The sequence below is a fragment of the Nipponia nippon genome, unplaced genomic scaffold (genome assembly GCF_047370975.1).
Source record: "Nipponia nippon isolate SJK-2023a ecotype South Korea unplaced genomic scaffold, ASM4737097v1 scaffold_1, whole genome shotgun sequence".
Classification (NCBI taxonomy): Eukaryota; Metazoa; Chordata; class Aves; order Pelecaniformes; family Threskiornithidae; genus Nipponia; species Nipponia nippon.
Genome location: NW_028262290.1, coordinates 20,179,873 through 20,206,382, shown reverse-complemented (window position 1 = coordinate 20,206,382; position 26,510 = coordinate 20,179,873). Strand labels below are relative to the sequence as shown.

The 26,510-nt window shown below is 36.9% G+C and overlaps 1 protein-coding gene across 2 annotated transcripts in view; it reads right to left on the bottom strand.

The window, feature by feature from the left end:
• RSPO2 (R-spondin 2) overlaps positions 1-26,510 on the bottom strand; it is a 115,632-nt gene that overhangs the window by 24,007 nt on the left and 65,115 nt on the right. For both annotated transcript variants that reach the window (XM_087747512.1, XM_087747503.1), the window contains 2 exons: positions 22,738-22,881; positions 21,539-21,727 (listed from right to left, as the gene is read on the bottom strand). In XM_087747512.1, coding sequence (XP_087603638.1) covers positions 21,539-21,727; positions 22,738-22,881 — 333 coding nt within the window. The remainder of the gene's footprint in view (positions 1-21,538; positions 21,728-22,737; positions 22,882-26,510) is intronic.

Below are 26,510 nucleotides of genomic sequence, written 5' to 3'. Positions count from 1 at the left end.
CAGAAAAGAGAAAGGCATCTGTTAATATTCTGCGTTGAAGCAAGCTTATTCAGCCAACTATTGTGCTAATGCAAATTATAACAGTTTGTTGCAGATGTGCAGCTGAGTGTAACGCAGCCAAATCATCTGGGCTTTCTGCAGTAAGAAACTACACACAGAAGATAATGGTGGGTTCAATAGGCATTTTAAAAGAAAATTTTAAGCACAGTGCCTTCCTGTCAATGCCCCCCACCTCAACCACCAAAACTGCAAACTTTCAGTTGTAAATGTTATTTTGAGAAGATTAAGATGTAGGGTAACTCAGAAATCAAAGTACAAGTGGCTAGTGGATTTCAGGCTTTAATACTGACATTTCAAGGCAGAAGGAATCTTTTCAGGTTCTACAGTCACTTATTATATTGATTATTATTATTGTAGCAGAGAGACAGAAACTGAGAGTAACTGTAAATTAGACGAAGTATTTTAGGATAGTAAAAAGACAAAAATGGTGCTAGTGTCTCAGTTGCAAGGAAAGAGCATCCACAGCGTAACAAAGAATAATATTCTACCTTCAGATACATCAAATAAGCTGCAGATATTTTGCTGGCATTACTATATCTTAGGTAAGTTCTCACTAACATCTTTTTTCCATAGTGCTCCACACGTTTCAGAAATTTTCTCCACAATCGCCCTCAGTGTTCCAGTGAGGTTTACAGCTTCCCATCACCCATCTAATCATATAAATTGCCCTTCCCCAGCAATGTCTGGCAATGTCCGCACCTGGACTAAAACAGCAGGTGCTCTAAACTACACAACATGTATATAGCAATATATCCCCTTTACTTAGATTACCTATTAAATACAAAATGGTATCATCACCAAACATCAACGTTATCTAGTAGGTTGATGAAAGGGATATTATCAATCTAGATTCATTACATCAATGAGGTTATTTCACCCAGAATAAAAGATAGCTTGAAAAATTGAAAGAGTGAATTGTAGCATTAATGAATAAATAAAAGAGGCATACAGAGTTGAAAACTCTGGTTATTAAAAAAAATGAAATGCAAGCATAGGAAGCAGAAGGCAACCAGGGAGGAATACAGTTAAACAGAGAGAATTGTGTCAAAGACAGAAGGAAGAAGAAAGCACGCAGGGGAACTGGAGATGTCCGGAAATAGGTCTGAAATGCGCCAGGAGCCTGGTAGTAGTTAGGCATAACCAAAGGCAGAGGGAATGACATGTAGACATTTTGTTGACTTTATGTTAAGTGATGCTTTTTGTAATCACCCTCAAAATGAAGTAATTACCTATTTAATATATTCTTTTTAAAATAAAGTATTGTAATTATTTTATGGGAGGGCAGAAAACTGGTAAGTGTTATGCATGTCTGCTAAGCTCAGCAACTTCGAAAAATATCAGGTTTTGGTAAAGCTACTACAGTTTGATGTATACCTGGAGCTTTGATTTTCAGTACATGCTGTGCAAGCACCTGTACAAGAGTGAGTCTGTCTTTGTGCAAGCATCCTGAGTGCAGAGTCACTCCATCAAACAAGAATATCAAATCTTGTCTCAATACAGGACTGAAATTATGCATAAGATTTGAACGGAACATTATGAAACACTATCATACCTTTTTTTTTTTCCTCAAGTGACTTAAAAAAAACATATCAAATTTTTTGTGGCTATGTTAGAGAGCTAAGTAAAAGAAAAAAAAAAAAAAACCAGCCAGAAGAAATGTCCCAACAAAAATGCACAGTGTGTGCAACAGTTATGTCTCCTCTCCAAACTGCTTTATTCCATTGAAACTCATTTATTGTAGTAACCATGAAATGGAGTTTTAAGGTTATTTACTAGCCACATCTTGACATTTAGAAAAATAGCTGTATATCAAGTAACACAATTATACACAGTACAATAACAATATAATCGTACAAAACAAAACACAATCCGTTAACCACGATTTGAATATTTTCATATGCTTCTGCAATTCCTACTTTTAGCCAGTACTGGAAGCTCCAAAAGACTAGAAGAAAGATTGTTCTTATGGCATGATTTCAAGGAGAGATCTTACATGTTTCTATTACCTACAGAAAGCTTTATCCCTTCTTTTTAAGGGTAAGGTAAATTAAATGATGGTCAAGAATTTTTACAATGATATAGAAAGCTAAATATTCTTGAGGTCATGGTTAGGATTCTAGAGATGTGGGTTAATATCCTGACTGTATTCAAAGACATACTGCACTATCATTATTCCAAACTAATATGTAATTCACAGGTAGCTACAATGAAGAAATCTCTGTTCCTCACTCTTCCTTTCATTATTCCACCCTTTGATTTAACTCTTATAAAAATAAGGTTTTGAATACTTGAAAAGAAATTGAGTATATTTTCACTGATACCAGGCAATTCCAAGAACAGTGCAAAAAATGTTTTATTCCCAAACCGTTTCAAACCCCAGTTCTAAACCAAAATCATGCAGAGCTCCTTGAGGAGTGCTCAGCACATGTGACCACTGGATTATTTTGTCTCATTTGTGCTAATAAGTGTAACTGCAAATAGTCAGAAATATTTAATAATTTAGGTCACTGCTTCTGGGAAAAAAAAAAAAAAAGGGAGAACATGATTCTATGGGACTCTTTGTAATCTAGCATTTTGCAATCTTGAATTTTAGTATAGAGAAATATAAGACTGCAAAAATCCCACATCACACTCTACAATACTTTGGGCAGAAAAAGACTAAGTTTAAGATGGACTTTTTCACAACCTCCCTGAGGGATTCAGCAAGTCCAACTAGAAGTCAGTAAGGCATTTTGAAAAAAGCCAGAGAAATCTCTTAAAACACACTCATCCTTCTGAAAGAACACTCTTCAGTAGCAAATGTTCAAAAGTGCACAGGGCCTGCTAATAACAAAATTGTTATTGAAAAAATTTTGGAAAGCCTGAACAACAACAGCTGTGTATTAAAAGAAGTACCGATAGCTAAAGATTCAAATTATTCTAGCTGCAAGCATCTTCTGGATTTAGGAAATACTAGCAAGTCTGGAAGCATACAAACACTTTATTTTTATGCATAGACACATACATGTTAATATTTGTATTATATATAAACAAACAACTATTGTCCTAATCTCTCTAATGTGGGACATTAGCTTTTGGAGATAACATGGTAAGTTTTATGTATAAATGAAAAACATGACAGATGTCAAGCCTATTTAGAAAAAATTTAAGCACACACAAAATCTAAGTTTCCATATCTTAGCCAAATGTGTTGAGAGTTATAAAAATCAAAGCAGAATAATAAATGCTGGCTCTTGAGCTACAGTAACTCAAACAAAAATGTTTCCAAATTTTAACATTATACACAATTAAATACTCAATTTCCTGCTATTTTTCCATCAAAAAAAAAAGCTAGACTGTAATAAACACTGTATAAAGCTTCAAGCAAGGAAGATCTAGATCTGACTGTTATTATTTTTTTAAATTTAGCAGAAAAACACTCCAAAACTTCCAAGCTAGACAAAGTACATCTTGCACTTATCTTCAGAAGTGTAAGATCACCAGAAGTATGTTTTAGCTCCTTTTTAACAGGAAAATATATTTGCTAGCAAAAATGAGACTATGGAGCTTGTTTAGTATTAACTTCTATCAGTCGTAAACAATTTTTCTCTGAGTTACTACTGAGTCATATGGCTAACAGCAGTAACTATTATCACTTCATTTTCTGTAAAATGGCTTAGGCTTGAAACATGTACTCTGGACTGTTAAACAACCAGTAAGCGCTTGCTTTCAAAATCTAATATGTGTGGTAGCATGGTGGCATCACTATCATCAATGGCCTTTTAAAATGTGCTCTTTATTTTAAATTTGGCTCAGCTGAACACCGTATTCACATGAACACTAATGTAATAGGATAACTTCAATCAACTCAACTTTGAAGACCACAAGTAACACGTTTTTAGAAGAAAGCTACTTTTTACTAGCAGAACGTAAATATAAGTAAAGACTGAAGTATTTTTATCTGCAGCAGGAAATTGCTGTGCTTCATAAAGGATTTGGAATGTCTGACTGTATCATAACCGGGTTTAGTGCAGTCTCTTTGAGGACACACAATTATACCTATTCAACACAAATGAAACTGCTGACAGGAACCAAGGAAGTAAATTAGCAGCTATTATTTCGCTCGGTCACAATGCATTGCGTTAGCTCATTTTTCAGAGCCTAAACTAGAATATGAATTTCTAATCTCCTCAAATTAGCATGCTAGATCATTGCATTGAAGTGTTCCTTCACTAATAACACTTGATTTTTTTGCTGCTGACTAGGTTTTACGTCAATACCATGAAAGCAAGCTCTTTGGAAATACACCAAATCTATAGCCCTACACGACAACATTCTCTTCTTCACAAATTATATGCCAAATGTTTTCATACAGAAATATATCAGAGTTTTCACATGAATACTTAAATGAGACACAGCATTTTAACAAACATTGAAAACTCTAAACCAGCACCTTTAAATATGTTCCTTTTGGGACTGGATGTCAGGTACAAGTTTCACAACCGCATTGAGTCAAAAATCATGAGCCAGTTGCAAGTAAAATTTAAAACCACTAGTTTTTAAAGCAATAATTAATTTCCAGTGCTTTTTATTTAATTTCTGATGTTGAAACATTCAGGGTGTCTGTGTTTTCAGACTTTTGCCTGCAGCTACAAAGACTGGAAAAATAGCTAAAACATGAAAACTGTTCCAGCAGCTGAGCTTTAAGAAATCAGGAAACTGGTGACAAAAATCACATGAGAAGGCAATACAGGGAACTCCCATTAATGTCCTTATTACTACTGTATTCTCTTCACTTAATCATCTCAGGAAGTAATAAGTTAAAGCCTTTTTATAACAATTCCTGCAAGTGGTGCATGATAACTTCCACAGTTCAAAGAGTGAAGGAAGTACCTGAGCTTTCTCCAAGTGTCTACAGGAGATGAACACTCTTACAGACTTCAGGGCATTTGTACCTTTCCTTTGGCAGCTGAAGCATTGCCATGCTGATAGTATCAGAGTTTTACTTCCTGAAAAAGTGTCTTTCCAAAATCAGTCATTTTTGTTTGAGGGACAAGTCCAAAGTTTCCACATCACACTGTTCTCAGTAAAAATGCCTTCCCCTGTTCTCTTGTTTATTATTGTCTTTGAACAAAACCATTAGGATAAGTGGTATAAGAGGTAGACAAAACAATTCAATTGCTAGTGAGCTGACATGATGTCTTTACCACATACTGAACAGTTCTAGAGAGTTTACACAGTTAATCGTATAATTAGATGAAATTTTGGTTCACACAGAAAAATAAAACACACCCCTATCAATAGACCCACACCCTGTTCTAATAGCCCTGAAAGATGATACCGAGATGCTGACTTGGACAACTGTCTCCAAAAAAAAAAAAAAAAAAAATTTAAGTGGTTCTTTTGCAACATGTTGCTCCCAGCTTTGAAGTGCACACACTGATGCAGCCAGTTATAACTCCAAGTCCAGCAACAGGATTTAAATTCTTATTCTATACTGAACTGGTTGGGGAAAGCGTATCTTTCTTTTTCTTCTTTTTTTGTAATCATTTCCTCTAGGAAAACCTTCCCTGAATCAGAGAGAGGTTCCAAAATTGCTCAATGAAGTGAGAAGGACTGTAGTTATATTCTGGTTCCTATTACAAGTTCACTTCTAAGTTCTGCGATCCCATTACTTTGTGGAACAAGTCATGATTACAAACCAGCCAGATTTGCTTCTCATTTAAACCAATCAAGCAATGAAACTTTGGTGGCTTTGATGGAACTTCTGACTTTTGGCAATAACCATCAAGAAGCTCATGCTCATCAATGCTATGAGAGATCAATAGGAACTCATCTATAGAGCAACACTGACCTATTCCAGATAAGTATCTCACTCAAAGAACTAGGATGTGAATGCTTTATAAGCTTGAGTCACAGTTTGAGATACTGTAATAAAAGGGAGGGGGATGTTCTCCTCCAAAGAAATGGAATTTCTTTTCTCTCCCTGAAAAAATAATTCAGATGGTTGGAAGAAAAGTGAGAGAAAAGTAATATATTATTCCACAACATACTCCACCCAGAAAAAATTATTCTGGAAAAAAAATTTTTTTAGAGCTTGAAATTTTAAGGACAATTACTTATTTAATAAAAAAAACTCCAGTTGAAAGAAGCATGTTATAAAACTTCTTACGAAACACTTTGCTGTTTTTTGGACCATCTCTATTACTGAGTTCTGCAGAAATTATAAATCCCTCTTCTCCTTTTCCTTGCCACAGCTGCAAGAGAAAATGAGCCTTATCTCCCAGGATTTTCCATTTATATGTCTGGGACTCATGATCCACTGGATTCCCCTGCTCTCAAAAGGGGTATTACTGCAGCCTATGCTCAAGCTGGCGTTGGATTGCAGAGCTGATTAAGAAAGTCCGGTGGCAGAATAATCACGTATTGAGTGCTGTGAATTACAGCTGATAGCATCTATTCATAAGTCCTGCAGAGAATATATATTTAATCACCTTCAATCATTATGAAAAACTGATTCTGACCACTACATCAGAATGTCAGTATTTTGTATTATAAAACTGGCACAGTCTGTAATGATCTTGAAACCAGTTTCCTTTTCCTTCAAGACTTCTCTCCCTGTATTCTGCCACGGTACTTTCTTTTAGCTCGAAACCTTCCACCAGCTATTCTAGTTGTCTAACCAGAGCAATGATTTGAAGCCTGACACAGGACTTGTTCAGTAGATATTTTTTATCTGTGGAGTTTTTATGGCCCAGAAATGTCTTCAGCCATCAGTTACCAAATACAATCTCTTTTCTTCAGTTGTAAATACACTCCAATAGTCCTACTCGTATGTAACTCCGAGAGGATGCTATATGGCAGAGTTGTGAACTGATTTTTAGCGCATCTCTCCCGCACAATTGTTTGCAATGCTTAAAATTTATTCTCTATATTTGGCTAAATTGTGTGTTTTCTTTGCTAGGCCTCACAAAAGTTGTTTCTTCTAGTTTAGATGTTATAAGGAACAAATGGTAAATAAGGAGGTAACAAAATAATTTGGTCCATAAATTGAGAGCAAAAATACAAAGCTGGAATGTAACCATCTTTGTAGTAGTTTTTAGCTAGCTTTGTTTTAGAAACCCTTTAGGTATTTGTCATTTCAAGTTGAAGATAAATGTAGCACTTTTTCAGCATTGAAGACACTATAGCATTAAATGTAATCTACCTTCAAGACAGTTACACTACATCTGAATGAAGCTGCCTGGCACTTGCATCTAGTCAACAGCTAAAGTTTCATTGTGCAACTTTAAAAGCAATGAATTAACCAAAAAAGTTTGACAGTTTTTACAGTTCTCTCTACTGTGCTGAACTCTTTGTATAAGTACAGTTGGCAACCCATTCAAGACGTTCACATTTGTATCTGACAGAGAAGCAGAATAATTTAAGAGCTGGCTGTCATTTTCATCAGGAGTTCACTATAATGTGTGCGATGGTGTTATCATGGGATACTAATGTCATTGGAAATACCTGTGATCTTTATGGTACGTGATAGCACAACTCAAACATAGGCACTTGAAAGTCATGCCCCTTGTCTGAACTTCTTAAACAAAGATCTTAAATCCGACATGCTGTAAAGTACCTGCTCTTATTGGTGTCCTACTGCTGCTGCTCTTTGCAACTAGATGCCTGCATGCTTCTCTACTGTCCAGCAGACTCTGGCTTGGTACCAGGTTCCCGGAAGTTATCAGACGTATGTGTCTGATCTGATAAAAATGCCAAGGAAAGCTCATAAGAAACCAATAAATTTTAATTTGAGTAAAAAGGCTTAAAAAGAGACAAATATATGAAGAGCCAAGGTAATCAGGTTCTACAAGAAGAAAGATCTCAAATGAACAGTCTTAAAAGATGAACTAGTAGTTTGCTACTGTGTCTGCAATATTTATACGCAGTAAATAGATGTGCATTGCCATCAGATTAAAGTGTCAAACTTGGAGGTGATATGTAAGGCTGTATAAACTCAGCCCTCATTTGAACCAAGAGCTTTCTTCCTGATTCATGCTGTGTAAAGAAACATAAACTGATAAACTCTCACATTAAATGGCAAAGGTGATGTAAGATTCTAATTCAGTGAAATTCAGTGAAATTCAGAAAGATTCTAATTCTCTATGAAGGATTTCCACAGCACATCCTTAAAAATCAGTGCAGTTGACATCAGCCTAGTTCTAACGCTGGTGATGACTTGATCAAGTGAGAGCAGCTGGGGAGATTGCTCCTCCACCTATTCCCTGTCGGCATTCCCCCTTGACTCCTCTAGCCAGCTGGTGCAAGTTAATTAAATTAAATCTGGCCTACAGCAGGGTACTGGAAGCTGCTGCATTTATGAATGGAGCAGTATCCCTTTCTAGAATTTTTGTTAGCCCCTCTGTGATAATTATTTGACAGGAATAAACCCCAGAAGAGAATAAGTCCCCCAAGTTAGCACTCGTGAGCTATGCATCCATACAGCAAATCACAGATCTTTATCACAAACGTAGTAACCCATGGTCTGAAAGCATTATATCTGCACAGCACTGTGCCAGATCTAATAAATCCTGTCTCTCAGCAGGGGTAATTAACTCTTGCACAGCATTATGCTGGCACTTTTAAACTGTTTCCGTTTCTTGAGCTACTTTATGCAGCACCAGCTTGGGAGCCTCTGAACTACACATCACTGTAGACATGCCCGTTGTGTGTCACATTTTAAAAGGCATTGGAAACCAGGCAGTGAAGCAGCATGTGTGGATAGGCTTTACCTTTTGCACTCCGCTAACAAAGCCATCAGTTAGGACTCAAATGTCCCTACGTGACTTTTTTCAGTCTAAAGAGCCAAAGAACAGGAAGAAGTCATAACTGTCTATTTCTCAGATTCTTTCCTCTCTGCTCCTCTTTGCTGGATTCTTTACTCTCCAGATTTTCCCTGTCTGATTGTGGGATAGGAGCAAACACTGTCTGTTGAATTCAGCCTGAATCCATGAGGCTCCTGTCTTAGGCTACCTTAGGTTACCACTAGCTATCAAGCAAGCAGGCCGCAAAGCATTCAAAATTATTCTCCAGAAGAAGAAAGCTATTATAAAGCTATATAAAGAAGAAAGCTATATAAAGGATACAGACAGGCCACCACAACCAATCAAGTTGCAGCAGTGTAATGAGTTCCTAGCTTAACAGCCAAGCTGTAATTAGCTGCATGTACGCTGCTAGCCTACTGCGAGTCAAAGGGTGATGTACACTTAGATAATTTACTTTGCGTTGGTACTGTGCAAGGAATATGCACCCAGTTAAGTCTCAGCTCAGAAACTTTGTCTACTTGAACTGATAATTTAACTGTTGGTAATCACATGTGCACCCAAAGAATTTCATTTCTGTCACAGCTGGTTAGAGATCACCAAGCCAGTCCTGCAGAGCAAGGCCCAACATTCAGAGTCATACATGTGTTTTCTTATAGCATCCTTAAGGATGATGAGGCAGATAGAATCTAAATATTGCATACAAATACTGTATATTTTCTAAATATTATAGCATGGTGAAGTCTTTCTACTTCAAGTCACAGTTGCAATTATTTATGGAATAACTTCCAATGTCCAAACACTGCTGCTGTTAGGACATGTTCTGCTGGAGAGATGAACTGGAAAAAAGATGAGGAGTATCAGAAACATTCAACCAAAAATTCATCCAGGAGTACATCAGGATGTGGCCCTTGTATCAATGTTGTGAAAACAAATAATATCTGTATAGCCTAATAGGTTTATTACTTAAGATAAGGCTTCTATGCAAGGAAAGCCTCAGTGAATCCTTAAAAATGAGCGAGGCTGACTGCTCTTCTGACATGCCACACCTGAAGCAGAACGCTCTCCAGACCTGCCATACCCAGGCCTGTGGTTTGGGAGAGGGTACGCATAGAACTGTGCGTTACTGACTGATACTCGGGGAGGAAAATATAGTCTCAGGTAGGTGAGCTTTTGCTGGCTTCTCTGCTGTGACTGAAATGGCTAACACTATAATGTATAAAAAAAGATATCTGGCTGAGACTCAGAAATGATTACGTGGCTTTCTCCTACAGGTGGATTTTAGTTTCAGAATGAGCAAAAGACAAAACCAACAGGAGTTACTTCATAAGGGCATGCCCAGTAAAATTTGTCAGGTAACTTTTATGGACAAATTCAATCTGTGCACTTGGATCAGCTACAGCTCTTTTCAGTATTTGTATTTCCATGTGGATTAGCAGCTGGCTCTCTTTCAGCATTTTTAAACAACCCTGAACTGTATAATTGCCATGGGACAGCTCTAACTCACGCTCTGGTCATTTACAGGGATTTACACTCTGGTACTTACTCGGTTATTCATTAAAAACAGCTAACTCCCATAGGAGATACTACATCACATGATGCTCATGCTACTTCTGAAATACAATATACTTAAGGAAACACACATGTTGAAAGCACTTATCTGGTCTAAGATATAATAATAGCATTTAATAATAGCAATTGTGCATACAACCTTTTAATGATTGGAAAAACTATGTGAAAGTCTTCCCAAGAAAATATTTCCTATTACTTTAACTAAAAAGGAGGACTGAAGGATAATTTATATTCAGAAGGAAGGGAAAAATGTGCTTGAGTTGTCACTTCTGTACTGCCAGTAACTCTCTGATATCTTTTGCAAATAAGTTGAAAATGTACCATGCTGCAATATGACAAAACGATACATAAAATTCCACAGGCTGAATTGTCCTGATAAGGTATGTAGAGCTAAAACTGCACTCAGGTATATATAGTCCATTACAAGATATGCTGTGGGCAGTGATACTAAAGAAGGAAAACTAAAACAGAAATCAGATGACAACAACCCTTCTCCACAGAAGTGTTTTGCTAATGTCTTGAAAAGTACCCTCTAAAGGTCATTTTAGACAGGTTTTATTTCTAGTCTTAAAAAGAACAAAAAATTTTTAAATTCTGCTTAAGTCAAAGAGAACTAAGCCTCCTAAAACTTTTAAAAACCTGACCTATCAGTTAAATAAGCAAACAAACTAAAACCACACTTCACTACAAGAGCACTCCAAGGAAATTTAGGCTACTTATATCTAAGCGAAGTTACATGTTTCAATACAAGTAATGTATTATTTCACCATATTCACACAAACCCCCAAATTTTAATAATTGCAGTTGTAACGCATCGTAATATTTATCTGGACTAAGACATCAAAAAAGTTTCTAGGAGCACTGTGACTTAATATCAATCTGCCTCAACTTCCATGCAAGATCCACCATACCAGTGCCAAGGAAAATACCAACCCAAATACTGAACAGTTAAAAACCTCAAACTTTGAGAAATTCTATGAACACTGAATGGGCACAAGCAAAGAGAGAACATACTAATTACCTAAATCTTGGAAGGGTTATTTTCAATAAGTGTTGATATTTTTCAGGACAGTTAATTGCTTAGCTGCTTAATTTAACTGACCTTGTTTCAGACACACAGAAAACGGAGGATGATGAGTCAACAGCCATATCTTGTTCACAGAGCTTTGAGAGCCATCTAGACCATCAAGCAATGTGATGTAATTTAATAACAGCAAAGAGCAGTCATTCCTCTAAAATCTGCAAAGGAAATCTGGATGTTGATCCTTGGCAGATAGTACTTGGTTTTAAACATAACTGCTACTCAAACTGACATTCAAGTTTATATAGCTTATAAAAACTATGTCCAACTACTTTTCAGATATGAGTCTAATCAGGTTGCACTTTAGAAAATAACTAGGGAATAGATTGCTTCCAACAACATAATAGAGAAATAACAGCAATTTTTAAAAAGTCACACTGAGTTTATACTTGAACTGATTTTAACAAATATGAATCCAATGCATGTGTAATACAGTTATTCGATCTCTTAGCTCACACGTGTATGCATTTTCTTTTCTCCATGTATTCAAGGCTTTTGTTGCTCAGATGGGGGATTGTTTTTTCAAAACAAGTGCTGTAACATAAATTCAACTGAAACGTTTTGTGTGCAAGGGAAGTTTCAGAACAGGATTTCATAGATTCATTCAATCAGATATTTCCTCATTCATATGACCAAATAACACACAAATTACACTGTTTGAAAAATAATGTTTATATTCATCTTTCTGTATCTCTGTTCTATAGCTGTGAACATCAACATGTTATACTGGGTTGTCAGGATCTAGCAGATTTGTTGTTCATCAGCCTTAAGGAAAGAACATATCTGCTCATGTTTCATCATTAACACACCTTAATTTTCTTTACTGCTTTGATATTAAAGTATGGAGAAGAACACTCCTCCATTAACAGATTCCTAATTTTCCTATCCCTGCTGCATGGCAGAAAAAGAAGACAAACACACAAGAAATATCAGTACAGTTTTTTGTTTCTAAGAAAAAAATAATATAAAATACTATATTTTAATGCAGAAAAGAAAAATCGAAGTTTCTTGCTATATTTCAGTTACTTTATAGTAGCCTATCAGCTGAGAGGTACACTGCCTAAATTTTATCTGCAAATCTAAGAGGCATCAGGTATAGAAGTGCTCCTATACAGGTACATACATGCATTATATAAGTTTTCACATGGAAGTCTAAATGCATGCAAACATCATGAAAATGTAATTTCAAATTTGCTGTGCATTTTTATATTTTTCATTTAGAAAAAAATAAAAATAAAATCATTTTTCCTACAATTTATGTCAGCATCTCACAAATAAACATACAAAGACAAACAGAGCTATGACCAAAAAAGGGGAAATATTTAATCTCTGAGGATTGTCAGAGTAATAGCTAATCCTGATTTTCTCACAGCTGACCTGATTTAACAGGAGGCTGGGGTAGATGACCTTCTGAGGTCCTTTCCAACCGGAACTACTAATTCAATTTTGATTTTTTTTTTTTTTATTATTACCAAATAGAAATTACAACCTTTGAGTTCTTTTTTAGAAGCTGGCAGAAACTTACTGACTATTGGTAATATAATTATACCTCTTGTTTATGTGCCTTAATTTAAAATACTTAAAGTCTAGTTGCAGGCACTCTCACTGAAATAAGCAGTATTACGGGTTTCATTTTCCTTAGTGTTTGGATTTCCTTTACTACTATTTTTCACCTGCAGCAGTCCTTTCTGAATGTGATCAGCTAAAGGGTAGAAAAAAAACTTTTTAATACTCTCAGCACAACATTGTCTGTACAAAGCAGATGTCGACAATCCAGACGAGCAGATTCTGCAGCTGACAAAAGCTTGTTTCCTGAACAAACTTACTAACAAGCATGCCAGGCTCTGAGGGTTAAGCCACACTATAAAACAGTTCTTGTTTTCTGGAAAGTCTCCAAACTATGTTCATCTTGTCCCTTCTTGCTCCCCCTTGCTAGCTCCTTCACAAAATGTGCAGAACGGCCATCAACTAAAGCACTCACAAAAATATTTGCTCATTACTATTTGTTTTCCAACCTGCACTGGGCAAGTAAGTGTCTTTGGTGGAGTTTACTTCTTGTAAGCTCTCTGCTGATGCTGAAATATTTTTTCCTTTTTTCCTTCAGAAGCTTTGAGTCATACTTTGTAAGTGAAAATTATGGGTTATATTTTCAGACAAACTAAAGCCAAGCTTTCTTGGTCAGAGTGTAATTGGTGCTCACAAAATATATCAAGAAGGCAAGCCTGCTTGGTGATACCAATATTCTAGTAGAGCCAGTACTCAGCAGAGCTATACTTAATGCAGTTTCTACCTGTCTGCAGAGGAAAAAAAAAGGGCTGATTCAGTCCAATGCTACTGCAAAATTAACAGAGAGCTGCAGTAGGCAATGACAATATATTGTTGTAAATGCTATGTACTACGGTCTTATTTAAAAAGCTGATAAGACTTGTAAACAGCAGGTTTTAATATTGCAGTGTATTGGGTCTGGCTGAGATGAAGCTAATTTTCCCCACAGCAGCCCTCATAGTGCTGTGCTTTGTATTGATAGCTGGAAGGGTGCTGATAACACACTGGTGTTTTACCTGCTGCTGAGCAGTGCAGCATCAAGGTTGTCTCTTGGGAGGGGACATAGCCAGGACAGCCAACCCAGACTGACCAAAGGGATATTCCGTACCATATAACGTCTGCTTAGTAACAAAAGCTAGGAGAAAGGGGCGGGGGGGGGGCATTTGCTTTTTTACGGCGTTTGTCCTCCGGAGTAACCCCTGCGTGTGCTGGGGCCCTGCTTCCTGGGGGGTGGCTGGACATTGCTGATGAGGGGAAGTAGATACTAAAATCTTTTTGTTTTCCTTTTCTGCACATGACCTTTGCTTCTGCTTTCATTAAACTGTCCTTATCTTGACCCACAAGCCTTTCATTACATTTTCTCTCCCCTGTCCAGCTGAGGAGGGGAGTGATAGAGCGGCTTTGGTGGCCACCTGGTGTCCAGCCAGGGTCAACTCACCACATACAGTGATAAATAATATTCCAATGTCTTCAAAATTCATGCAATACTAACCAAAGATCTTACTGTTTGTAAATCTTGACATCTTTCCCAGAACCACAATGCTTTCTGTTTGCTACCATCCCTCTTCAGATCATGCCTCAATTTATAAGATAATCTTTTCTAAGTAGGATAATTTTCTTTTATCTATAACTTGCCACATACATTTATGTCGTGACTTAACTAACAATGGAATGAAACCCTTGAGTTACTAAAAATGTCAACAAATTAGACTGGACTTTTCTTTAAGGTTTGAAAAGTCAAAGCAAATCTAAAACTAAAATACAGTTCTATATCATATCTGCATCTCTACAGTACCTCTGCTTGTCTTTCAATGTTTGACTGCCATAATGCACTCAGTTAAGATAAGGGTACATTGTGCTAGGTATCTTTTAGATTCTATGCAAGATTTTGAAATAACAAGGGTGCAGCATTCAGCCAAAGACAATTAAGCAAACAGGTCAAACAATAATAAAGTAAATTAAGCATTTCCAGCTAAGCTTCCATACTGATTAAAGCTAAACTCAGACACACATCAAACAACAGTTAATATTATATGCAAAACATTAGACATACTCTGCATGTTATTTCAACATCAACAAAATAGGTCAAATTAAGAGATCTCAGCACTATAACAAACATGGTAAATACTTGTTTTGTTCCTTTTCCCTATGACCAGTCATTCCAGCTTCTCTCTAATTGGGAGTAGAAGATGCCAGAAATTTTGCAAAGCCTGAACAGGAAGAACAGTGTTCTTCCAGCCTAAACCCACAGCACGTTCTGCCTTTCACAGCAGCAGAATCATCCAGGTTGGTCCCCAGCCCGACTTCCTGCTCTCAGTAGCATCCAGACCATTCAGACCAGACTGTTCAGGGCTTTGTCCATCCAGGTCTTCAAAACTGCCAAGGATGGTGACTGCACAGTCTACGGACAAATCTAGCCCAGTGCTCATCTGTCCTTGTGGAGAAGGCAACAGTTCTTGCTGTTTCTGCACCAGTCTTTGCCACTTCGGCTATCTGTTCTTGTGGCAACGTAACGAGATGAACAGGAGACGTAAAATGTGGTGGTTATGTTTACCAAGACCCACCTCAAGAGAGCCCTAGCACTGACACTCAAAAAGCAGATGGTGTTTGTAGGTATTGTGCTTACTTGTGACTACAAGTGCAAGGCACAAATTAAGGTCTCAAAAGCATCCTGGCTTACAAACTTTTCCACATTGGGCACTTGTGTCGATGTAGTCAAAAAGCTCAAAAGAACATAATCATCTGTCCGATCACAGAGATCACTCTGGTGCTACATTTATTCTGAGCTTTTTTTTTTTTTTTTTAATTATTTCTCACTTATGAACAAGAGATTCATTGTAGCTGAAAGGAGCCTCAGGAAATTCAACAAAGACAAGTGCAAAGTCATGGCCCTGGACCACCTTGTCTGACCCTACTTTGACAGGAGGTTGGACTATGTAACCTCCCCAGGTCCCTTCAAACCTGTATTATTCAATAATTCTATTACTTTGTTGGTTGCACAACTAAAAAATTCTTCAGTTAGCCTCTTCTAAATAAATATAATAAAAGAGAGAAATCCTGATTTCCTTTGCCAAGTTTCAAAAGAAAACAAATGTTAGCACCAAACTTTTGGGGGGTGTGGGAGGACGACACAAGAACATTTTTGACCCTTTATACTGTAGGTTGTCAAGTTAAAGCCAGAAATTTTAAAACATTCACTCTCAGAGGAAATATGTCAATTTAAGGAAGGAAAAAAATACTTATCTGCTAGAGATAACTATACCTGTAACATGGCTTCTATTAGAAATTATGCTAGTTTAGTATATTTTAAGTGTACAGCTAGTGTCTTCACCAAAGCGTATGTATAGTTGTACTCTAAATATTGTTTATCCTACCTTAAGTATTTTTACAAATTGGGATCATTAAATCCCTGTTTGCCATATCACTAGTAGCTTATCAGATTAAAAGAACTCTCACTACTTAGTTAACATGCATTTTGCATATTTATTAGTTTTCTGTATTTAAGTATATATTCTTTAATCTTTTAGTCTTTTCACTCACCATTTCTGAATATTAATAATGAAATGTAACTGCAGTATAAGGACAGAAAGCCTGATTGGGTCTTTTTACTGTTGCTCTTCCAGAAGTCTTAAATTCTATTGCAGCAATGGAAAGAAGAAAGATTACTGCATAAAAAGCCTCCAAAGTCCAATCAAGCAGCATGAACTCCATCCAGTTACATGTCTGTGTCAAGGAAAGAATTCCCTTCCACCATAGCCTCATGACCTGTCCTGCTACCTTCCCCATTTTGAGATCAGGAAATTAATGCAGACATACATCCCATCTTCACCTCTCTTTCTTCATGTCCAAAATAAGCATTCAGAAATGGCATAATGATTTTTGCTAGAAATAATAAAGTAATATTCATGTATCAAATAACTGAAAGAACTGCAGTCTGATGGAAGACTAAAAGAAGCAGAGAGCTGCTCTGCTTGCCTTTGTAATACTTAAGAAACATGAGAGCAATCTGCAAGTACCTCCAGGGTACAAACAAAAGAGGAGTAATTTACTGAGGTGAACATGGGGAACATGTACAAATAAGAGGTAAAAAGAGAATATTTATAATAAATATATGGGAAAACTTCTAGACAGCAAGCTGTATCAGCCCATAGAACATTTCTGCCTGCTAATTTCCCCATTGCTTGTAACGCAATCACTCTTTTTCAAAAAATATTTTTTTCTTTCTTTTTGTGATAAAGAGGAGAAAATTCCTTATCAAGAAGACAGCAGCATGAGTAGGAGGTGGCCTGAATGATCCAAGTCATCTTCTTCTAAGTCTAACCTCTCATAGTATGAGTCATGTTACACCCAAGCCACAGGGTAACATACATAACATGAACAGATACACAAATGTGACATTCCCATCTCATAATAACAATTAAATCAATTAGTACTGACAATAAGAAAATACCACTGAGTAGCATATTTGAAATCAAATAGAGTATCCTCTTATGTTGCTGGCTTCAGTAGGAAAGAAGTGAAATCATCTTTCACTTGCATTCCAGCTTGCATCTCTACAACTCTGCAAATAATGGGAAGTGATAAAGAATTCTTCTTCATCAGCTAGATCTGTACCACAGCCATATGGCCTGATGAGTAACATCTCAATCCTTCATAAATATGAAACTGAAGTACTTAGTAGGAAAACTGAATTTAAATCCACTTCTTCCTCAAACATGTAAAAATCTGTTTTGGAAATTTTCTGTAATGCGGACCATAAATAGTAACTGTAAAATGTACAGAAGTAGAAAGCATGTGTCAAAAGCACTTTATTTGACCCTGTTCTACCAAAAATATCCTTGCTTCCTGTGCTCAATTTAATCCATCACAATCTACCCCATCTTAGCTGTATAATCCAATACTTATCCTACATATTTGTGTGAATTTATGCACTGAGAACATTAGGGAGAAAGGATTCACTAACAGCCTCTCAAATGACATTTACAGGGATTATGGTTCTTCAGTCCCCCAGCAATGCTAACCTTACATTTTTCTCTTATTTCATCAGTTTAAAAGTTCAATTACAAAATTTCTAACATTAGGAAAACACCGTATTTTAAAAAACACAGAATCTTCTCCTTAGCAGCCAGGATCTGCTCAAGTTCAGCTTCCCTGTAGCCAGCGTCTCTGCCTCCTGCTACTTCACAGTGAGTAAGTAAGCAAAGAAACATTTTGAGTGTCTAATGGGGCAACCTGCTAACTAAATTAAATATGATAAAGGAATGAGGTCTTAGACCAGTCGTGTATATAATCAAAATTAAAACATACTACAAAGCCGGAGTTTCGAACAGAGCAATCTCCATGTCTTCCTCACCTGCAGAGATAACCAGTCCTGGGGAAGACTTACCCCAGGCACTTAAAACACCACTAACGCACTCTCTCCCAGGAGTTTCTTAGGAGACGTAAAGGAGTTTATACTCTGGCCAGTGGTTTATATGATTGCACAGAAGCAGTATTAAGCATCAGCATTCCGTCAGGAGAGTTCAAACCTGCAGTTTTGTACGTATTTGTTTTTATATCTCTGAAAACACAAGTGGGGAATTCCATACCATGGGAGGACAGGAGAGGACTGTAATCTCCAGGATTTACTGAAGCCCATGGTTATGAAACAAGCCTTTCACACTGAATTTGTATTTGCAGCAAAAGCTTTCCTGATACGTAGTGAAAAGAAATGCAGAGATGCGGTCAAAGATCTTGATATAGACTAGGCAATAAATTTCCTAACTCTTAGAAAAGTCCACCACTGTGCCTTTGAAAAGGTGAAGTTTGAGAGGTAAATCTTTAATCAGTGACCTGAATTGCACGACAAGAAAATTTGAAACAACTTAAGAGAATCTGCTACAAAAAGGTATGAATGTTCATTAGCTCCAGATTACCACAGTTACATGAGCATGCTACAGCATTAATAACTATTGTGGTCCACTTAAGAACACTTCTCAAACTATTTACAACAATTTGAATAATTAGTATCTTAACTAAATTATCAACACTAAACCCACATCTGTAAATTTCTACTTGCCAGGAGTTTATAGAGAAGCTGGACATTGCATCCATTAAATACTTCCCTCTATATACATTGGGTACATAAATGACTAAATCTTTACCACATGGAGTTGAATTGAAAATATTCTGAAATTTTCTCAAATTTTCCACTACAAGCTACACTTCATGCATCTGAACAGCAAAAAAAGATATTGACTGAAGATTTTGTAGAACTTCACACAGGCTGTTTTTTCTTCCTTCCATTTTAGCAGTAAAACATTTCCCCAGTTGATCTGATCACTAACCCCATTTGGGCTTCAGAGTTTGTTAGAAGTAACTGGAACAGCTCATCCACCTCAGCAGACTGCAAGCACTATTAAGTGTAGCTAACCTTGATGTAGATGCAGCTGACTCGCGTTCAAAGATACCATGAGACACATATTATGGCAGCCCAAATCAGCCTTAATTTTTTGCCTTTTCTTCTTCCTTCCTATAGAGATATTCATTTTGTAGGTTCCACTCTTCAATGTCTTTGAGAAGTTTATTTAGGTTGCAGATTAATTGGGCTGTACAATGTACCTTAGTAGCACTATGACTATGCACTATGTGTACGCATGTGTGTATGAGTACAGGGAGTGGGACAGGGAGGAAGAGTGCATAACAGACTCAGTTAACCTTGACAACAGAGAATCAACTTTATATTGTCTTCCAGATTGTGGCAGGGTCCTACAGGCAAAAATGAAGCTTGCACATATTTTTATTTCAATTTAAAAGATAATAAAAACTCCTTTCTACCATTGATGGTAGAGGTTTGTTCCAAGCACAAATACAGGCTGGGTGGAGAATGGATAGACAGCAGCCCTGAGAAGAAGGATTTGGGGGTGTTGGTTGATGAGAAACTCAACATAACCCAGCAATGTGCACTTGCAGCCCAGAAAGCCAACCATATTCTGGGCTGCATCAAAAGAAGTGTGACCAGCAGGTCGAGGGAGGTGATTCTGCCCCTCTGCTCCACTCTCATTAGCCTCACCTAGGGTACTGCATTCAGCTCTGGGGCCCCCAACATAAGAACGACATAGACCTGTTGGAGTAAGTCCAGAGGAGGGCCACAGAAACGATCAGAGGGATGGAGCACCTCTCCTATGAGGAAAGGCTGGGAGAGTTGGGGTGGTTCAGCCTGGAGAAGAGAGGGCTCCGGGGAGACCTTATAGCAGCCTTCCAGTACCTGAAGGGGGCCTACAAGAGAGCTGGAGAGGCAATTTTTACAAGGGCATGTAGTGATAGGACAAGGAGTAACGGCTTTAAACTGAAAGAGGGTGGATTTAGATTAGATATAAAGAAGAAATTCTTTCCTATGAGAGTGGTGAGGTACTGGAACAGGTTGCCCAGAAAAGTTGTGGATGCCCCCTCATGGGAAGCGTTCAAGGCCAGGCTGGGTGCAGCTTTGAGCAACCTGGTCTATTGGAAAGTGTCCCTGGCCATGGCAGGGGGGTTGGAACCAGGTGATCTTTCAGGTCCCTTCCAACCCAAACCATCCAATGATTCTATGGATTTGTGAAGCGGAAATCATGCTTGACCAACCTGACAGCTTTCTACAATGAGTGCTTCTATGAGTGAGGGGACACCAGTGGATGTTGTTTATCTTGACTTTAGTAAGGGTGGCCAACTTGTTGAACATGAGCCAGTAATGTGCCTTTGCAGCAAAGGCGGCCAACAGCATCCCGATCTACCTCAGGAAAAGTATTAACAGCAGGTGGAGAGAGGTGATCCTGCCCCTCTAACCAGCACTTGTGAGGCACATCCAGAGCACTGGTCTCCCCAGAAAAGGAACAAATGTACATGCTGGTGTGAGTCCAGTGAAAGGCCATGAATATGACTAAGGGACTGGAGCACCTGTTGTACAAGGGGAGGCTGAGAGGGCTTGGGCTGTTTAGCCTGGAGAAGAGAAGGCTCAGGAGGATCTTACAAATATAAATAAATACCTGATAAGAGGGAATAAAGATGATGGAGCCAGGCTCTTGGGTGGTGTGCAGTGAAAAGGCAAGAGGCAATGGGAACAAACTGAAATAAAGGAAACTCCATTTAAACTTAAGAAAAAGGTTTTTTTACTGTAGAGATGATTGAATACTTTGAACAACCTGTTCCAACAGAGAGGTTGTGCATTCCTGATGCTTGGAGATATTTGAAACTTGGCTGGACACAGCCTTGACCACTCTGCTCTAGCTGACCCTGCTCTCAAAGCAGGTGGTTGTACTAGAGGATCTCCAGAGATCCTTTCCAACCTCAACTATTCTGTGGTTCTGTGATTCTGTTTCCAGAAGGACTGCCATAGTACTGCTGCCTTTCAACCTTGGCTGGCAGAGCAGAGATAGGATTTCCCCTTCAGCGGGGATGAAATAGCTCTTTTTTCAAGTTAGAAATAGGATTTCAGTTAAGGAAAGCTCATAAAGATTTTTGTGGCATGGACTATGCTTACCTCCTGGACAATGCCTCATGGCCATTTTACACCGTCTGGATTCTGCAATGGTTGGGCACGGTATCGTGTCTTTCGCTGGCTTCTTCACAATTTGTCTTGTTCTTGTTTCCAGGCCCCACTTAAATCCACATGTTTTGTTATTTCTGCTGCAAGTTCCCCACTCACTCCACTGACCCACTTCACAGCCTTCTGATAAAGCAAAAGAAAACACAAGTGAGGAATTCTTCTGGTTTGGTGGGTTTTGTTTTGTTTTGTTTTTTAAATTAGAATACATTATTAGAAAGCATCACTTGAAAGTTTTAACAGCAAAAACTCAGAAAAAAATTAAAATCTTTTACAGAACCTGAAAGAATCTTTTTAGAAAGATCTATCTATGTATAGATATCATGTCAGTCCCAAATATTCAAAAAACCTCCTAAAATCATGAGATTGATTTAAATTGTTCTCTTTTTAATAAATAAATCCTATTTGGTTGTCACCTGGATTTGCAAAGTTCAAGAGTTCACATTTCCAGGTCCTCTCCATCATGAAATGCAAGGCATACTCTTGAAAGAAAGAGTCAGTTCTGACACAATTCCCAGGCTTCAAGATAAAACACCAAATTGTGAGACTCGAGAAATATTGTGAGAACTGCCAATGCTGGCTCAGAGTTATAAAGTAAATTTCTGCTAAAAAGACTTATTTGGTGGTTTATATTTGTTACTTGCTAATGGAAAAAGGGGGAGCTGCAGAGAAATTAAAAGTGAATTTGAAGCCCAGATGCTACAGGTATTCAGTCTGCCCTGTCCCTGGTTTCTGGCCTTGGTAAAAGGCAAAATGAGCAGATAGTTTTATGAGGGCAAGAGTCCGACAAGTACGTCATTGACTTAAAGTTCTAATGCAAAAATTGGCCTTCCTGAAATCTTGCAAATTACAAGTTATAAATTCTCATACAAGGTGATTTACAGTTAAGAGGACAGAATTTTCTGATGCAGAACAGAGTGATATTCCCAATAATGCAATATTTCAAAGTCTGGAAAAAGCTATTATTATTAATTATTATTTTCATTAAGGGTAAAGAGATCCAGACACAATCCATTAGTGAATATTTCTTGATAGAAAATACTAAGCATCAGCTTAAAAATAGTGTCACAAGTATTTGAACTTGTCCACCTGGCAAAAGAGCTGCTTCAGCAGCACAGTTGTGCTAGAAGACTCACCCACACATTCCATAACCTCTTCCAAGGCTGCAAATCCAGGGGGGCATCCTCGGAAGCAGCGGCCTCTGTGCGAGTAGAAGCCAGTTTTGCATTTGGTACAAAAGTCTCTGCTAAAGCAGGAGTCGCAGTTTTCTATTCTGCATCCTGAATCAAAAGGATCATAAGAACCAATAAGACAGCTAAGTTAGGGTAAGACTGAAAATGAAAGGACTTATAAAGCAATAAAATAGCAAGACCAGAAGTGCTATATGAGGAATACTGTCATCCTGAAATCTATCTGTTCTATAAGAGAAATTACAATTAACTGTCATTGTTAGCCACATTTTCCCCTACACCTTTTTAATCCTTTTTTTTTAACCAAAACTGTAGATAAAACCTCTAGTTAAGTGATATTTGAGTTAATTACATCTTTTTTGAAAGAAACATGTTCAATGTAAATTATTTTTGTATTTAAGTAATTTTGAGGAAACTAAGATGCAACAAATTATTTTGGGAAGTAGGCATGTATTATATGTACTGTCTTCAGTGTATTGTTTTTCCTTGCAAGCAGGATACATTTTTTTCAAAGACTTAACCCTATAAATAGCTGAATGAATGCTTTCATATATTATGCCTGATGTCCATATCTACACATATGCATGTGCTACCATGCAAAAAGCCTCAATTTTTCTGGATATAACTCCTCTCTATTACTAAGGCAGTTAATCCATAAAAACCAGCCATTATTAAATGATTAAAAGACAAAGCTATAATCAATAGTAAAAAAAACAAAAACAAAAACAAACCCAAACAAACACAAAAAACCCAACCAAAACAAAACTATTGCCTTTTGCAATACTGGATTTCTCTGAAAATTTAAGAGAGATATCATCCACAATAGATTACAGACTCAGAAGCAGACTGTTCAGAAACATCCTATTCTGTACTGAAACATAGCAACTTGGAAATGAACTACATATCAACAATCATATGCACACCTGAAAAGCAGAAATACTTACATGGAGGCTTATGAAAGTCAGCCATACATACCTACAAAAAAATGCCAGGGAAAAATGTTCCAAAGATTAAAAAGTAAAAGCCATTATATTTGGAACAGTAATGAACACTTTAAAATTAATTTTAAAAATCTAATCCTTCAGCTAACATACGTAATTTATACAAACTACATTAACTGTATCCTGTCTTCAGCTATCTGAAGTCACAGCAGGAAGCATTTGTTATTTATGTCATGCAACAATATACTAATATTTTTGGTCACTTATGTCATTCATTTATTCTTCATTCTTTTCTAAAGAAAAAAAAAAAATCACAAACCATAAGGACTTCTGAAATAGCTACTAGTAAACATCCCCTAATAACACTTCAAATTTAGCCAATCTTTATAAAACAGATTTTAATATTTATTCTTGAACTTCAGCAGGCCAAAATAGGGCAAACCATAGCACTTAAACTGGGTGGTGGTGGGAAATTGTTCTTTGTTATTGATTAGGGAAACATGAGGCTTTTCAGGTCAGATTTCTTGTGGCATTGGACAAGAAATTAGGCAGATCCCATGAAAATAAAAAAAATATTTCAAATGCTGGTATAGCTTTCTTTGGTTAGAAGGAATACAAACATCAGTTTGAAGTGTGCTGCTGCCAAAGGGAAGCTCTGTAGGCTCTGTTTAGACACAACCGCACATAATCTGCATGATACCAACTTCAGTGTCCGGCATCTCTCAAGGGGGCTTTTAGAACTTGTGTTCATATAAGCAGCAAAAGTTGGGCTTCTTATCCACAGTTTAGTTTATGGGAAACTCCCAAGAATGGTACTTTCTTTTTCCTGAGGTTTGAACCAGTCTCCAAAGAACAGGAGATCAATGCTCATACAATGACCCTGCAAAATCACTTGCCCAGATTAACGTGTCTGCAAGGCAAAATGATAAGGTGAGCTGCTCTGGAGATGTACTGCAGTAGTTAATTGCAAATCTGGTTTGTTACACTCAAGATGTACTGCAAGTATTTTATTAATGGCAATGTTTGAATCAAACATCCAGTGTGTTTAAATATTCAGAAAAAACATTTGCCTCTTGCCCACCCACACAAGACAGTTTGAAAAGACATCAAGGTTTTTCGAAATCATTTAGTTCAATGATGAGGTGCAGAACAGAACATTAAAAGAAAAACTAGCATCATGTGATCCTCCCTCACATCGAAGTGATGCAAGTATATTTTTTAAATAATGTTTTAACTATTGCTTTCAAAACATGTTGGGGAGTAACATGTTTAAAGTTTACTCTGTTTGAACTTTTTTGGGTGGAAGAGGGATTAAATGAAAAACTTGTGGTACAAGTTGCCTTTTGATATCATATAAACATGCTTAGCAGGCAAAAGCCTGCTTCACCTTACGCTGGGGATATCCTCCATAAAACTATTGCTATTTAACACTACATATGTGAATACCCCATATTTAAACATTAAACAAATGAATCAATCTTCTTTCAGTTTCTTGATCATACTCCAAAATTCCCATCCTATTTATATATTTTGCTTTGCCTTCTATGCCAGTTTACTTTTGTATCACAGTAGAGTCCTTGCCATGATAATTATATTTTGGAAGCATTAGTAGGGGCTCCCGGATTAAGGTTGGGTGGAGTTTTCCACCAAGGCAGTTTATTGTCATTTTTTTCCTACGAAGATAAAATAGTCCAAACATGAAATGCCTATTATTTAATCTGTATCAGATGCAACTGAAGGGAAAATAGTGAAAAAGTATTAGGAATACTTTAAGAATTCTGAAATTAAAACATTAATTCACCAGTGTGATATTCAGTACAATGCTTGGGGTTACTGGGTGCTAATCGTAATGATAATTTAACTCAGTAATAGACCACATTGTAGCTGAAGATCAACTGGGATTGACAACTACTCCTTTTTGACATCCTCCATATACTCTGTTTCAAATCATGAAGGGTGCTGGTGCAGCTCTAAGTCTTGCAGGGATTTTTTTTTTTTATAAAATTTAAATAAACTAAATTAAAGGATTAAAGAAGAGCCGTACTCCAAAAGTTAGAAAAGCTAACTTTCTAGAAGTCTATTTCCAATTATAAAATGACATAAGAGTGGTTATAAAATAAAGAATTTTTTAATGAGTTTATTATTTTTGGTGCCTAGCTTCATTCTATTATATTGTTTAAATGCTTTTGGGGTAAATTTTCTTTTTTTTTTTTTAAATAAAAGTGCTATTAAGAAATTATTTTAACTGCGACTGAGGTTAGTAAGTTAGAATACATGAATTCTTTAAATTCTCTTGCTTTTACAGCTAAACATACCAACACAGAGAGAGAACATTTTTAGCTGGACTCGTAAAGAATGTTGATACTCCATTATGGATATTAAGATACATTGGTTTGGAACTAAATATAACTGTGTCAAATTTTGTATTTCTTATTGTTAATCAGCATCATTATCTATGTATATTTTGTTAAATATAAGTCTTAATGAAAGTATATTGCAGAATTCAACAATTTCTTGTATACTATTATTTAAATAATAAATTGGACAATAAATGAATAATCTAGTATGAAACCTGTGTAAGTGCTGTTTGACATAATATACAGTAAGAAAACAAGAATTTTAAAAAGTGGTTTTAGCCTTTACACAAAATAATGTAATAAAAAACAAGGCAATGTTTTTAAAGGTAATGATCTGAACTGCTTTATTCTGATTGCCACAGTTTTCAACCCTTTGAACTTTCTGATCTCACCATCTTACACCTAACTCTGGGGAAGGAAA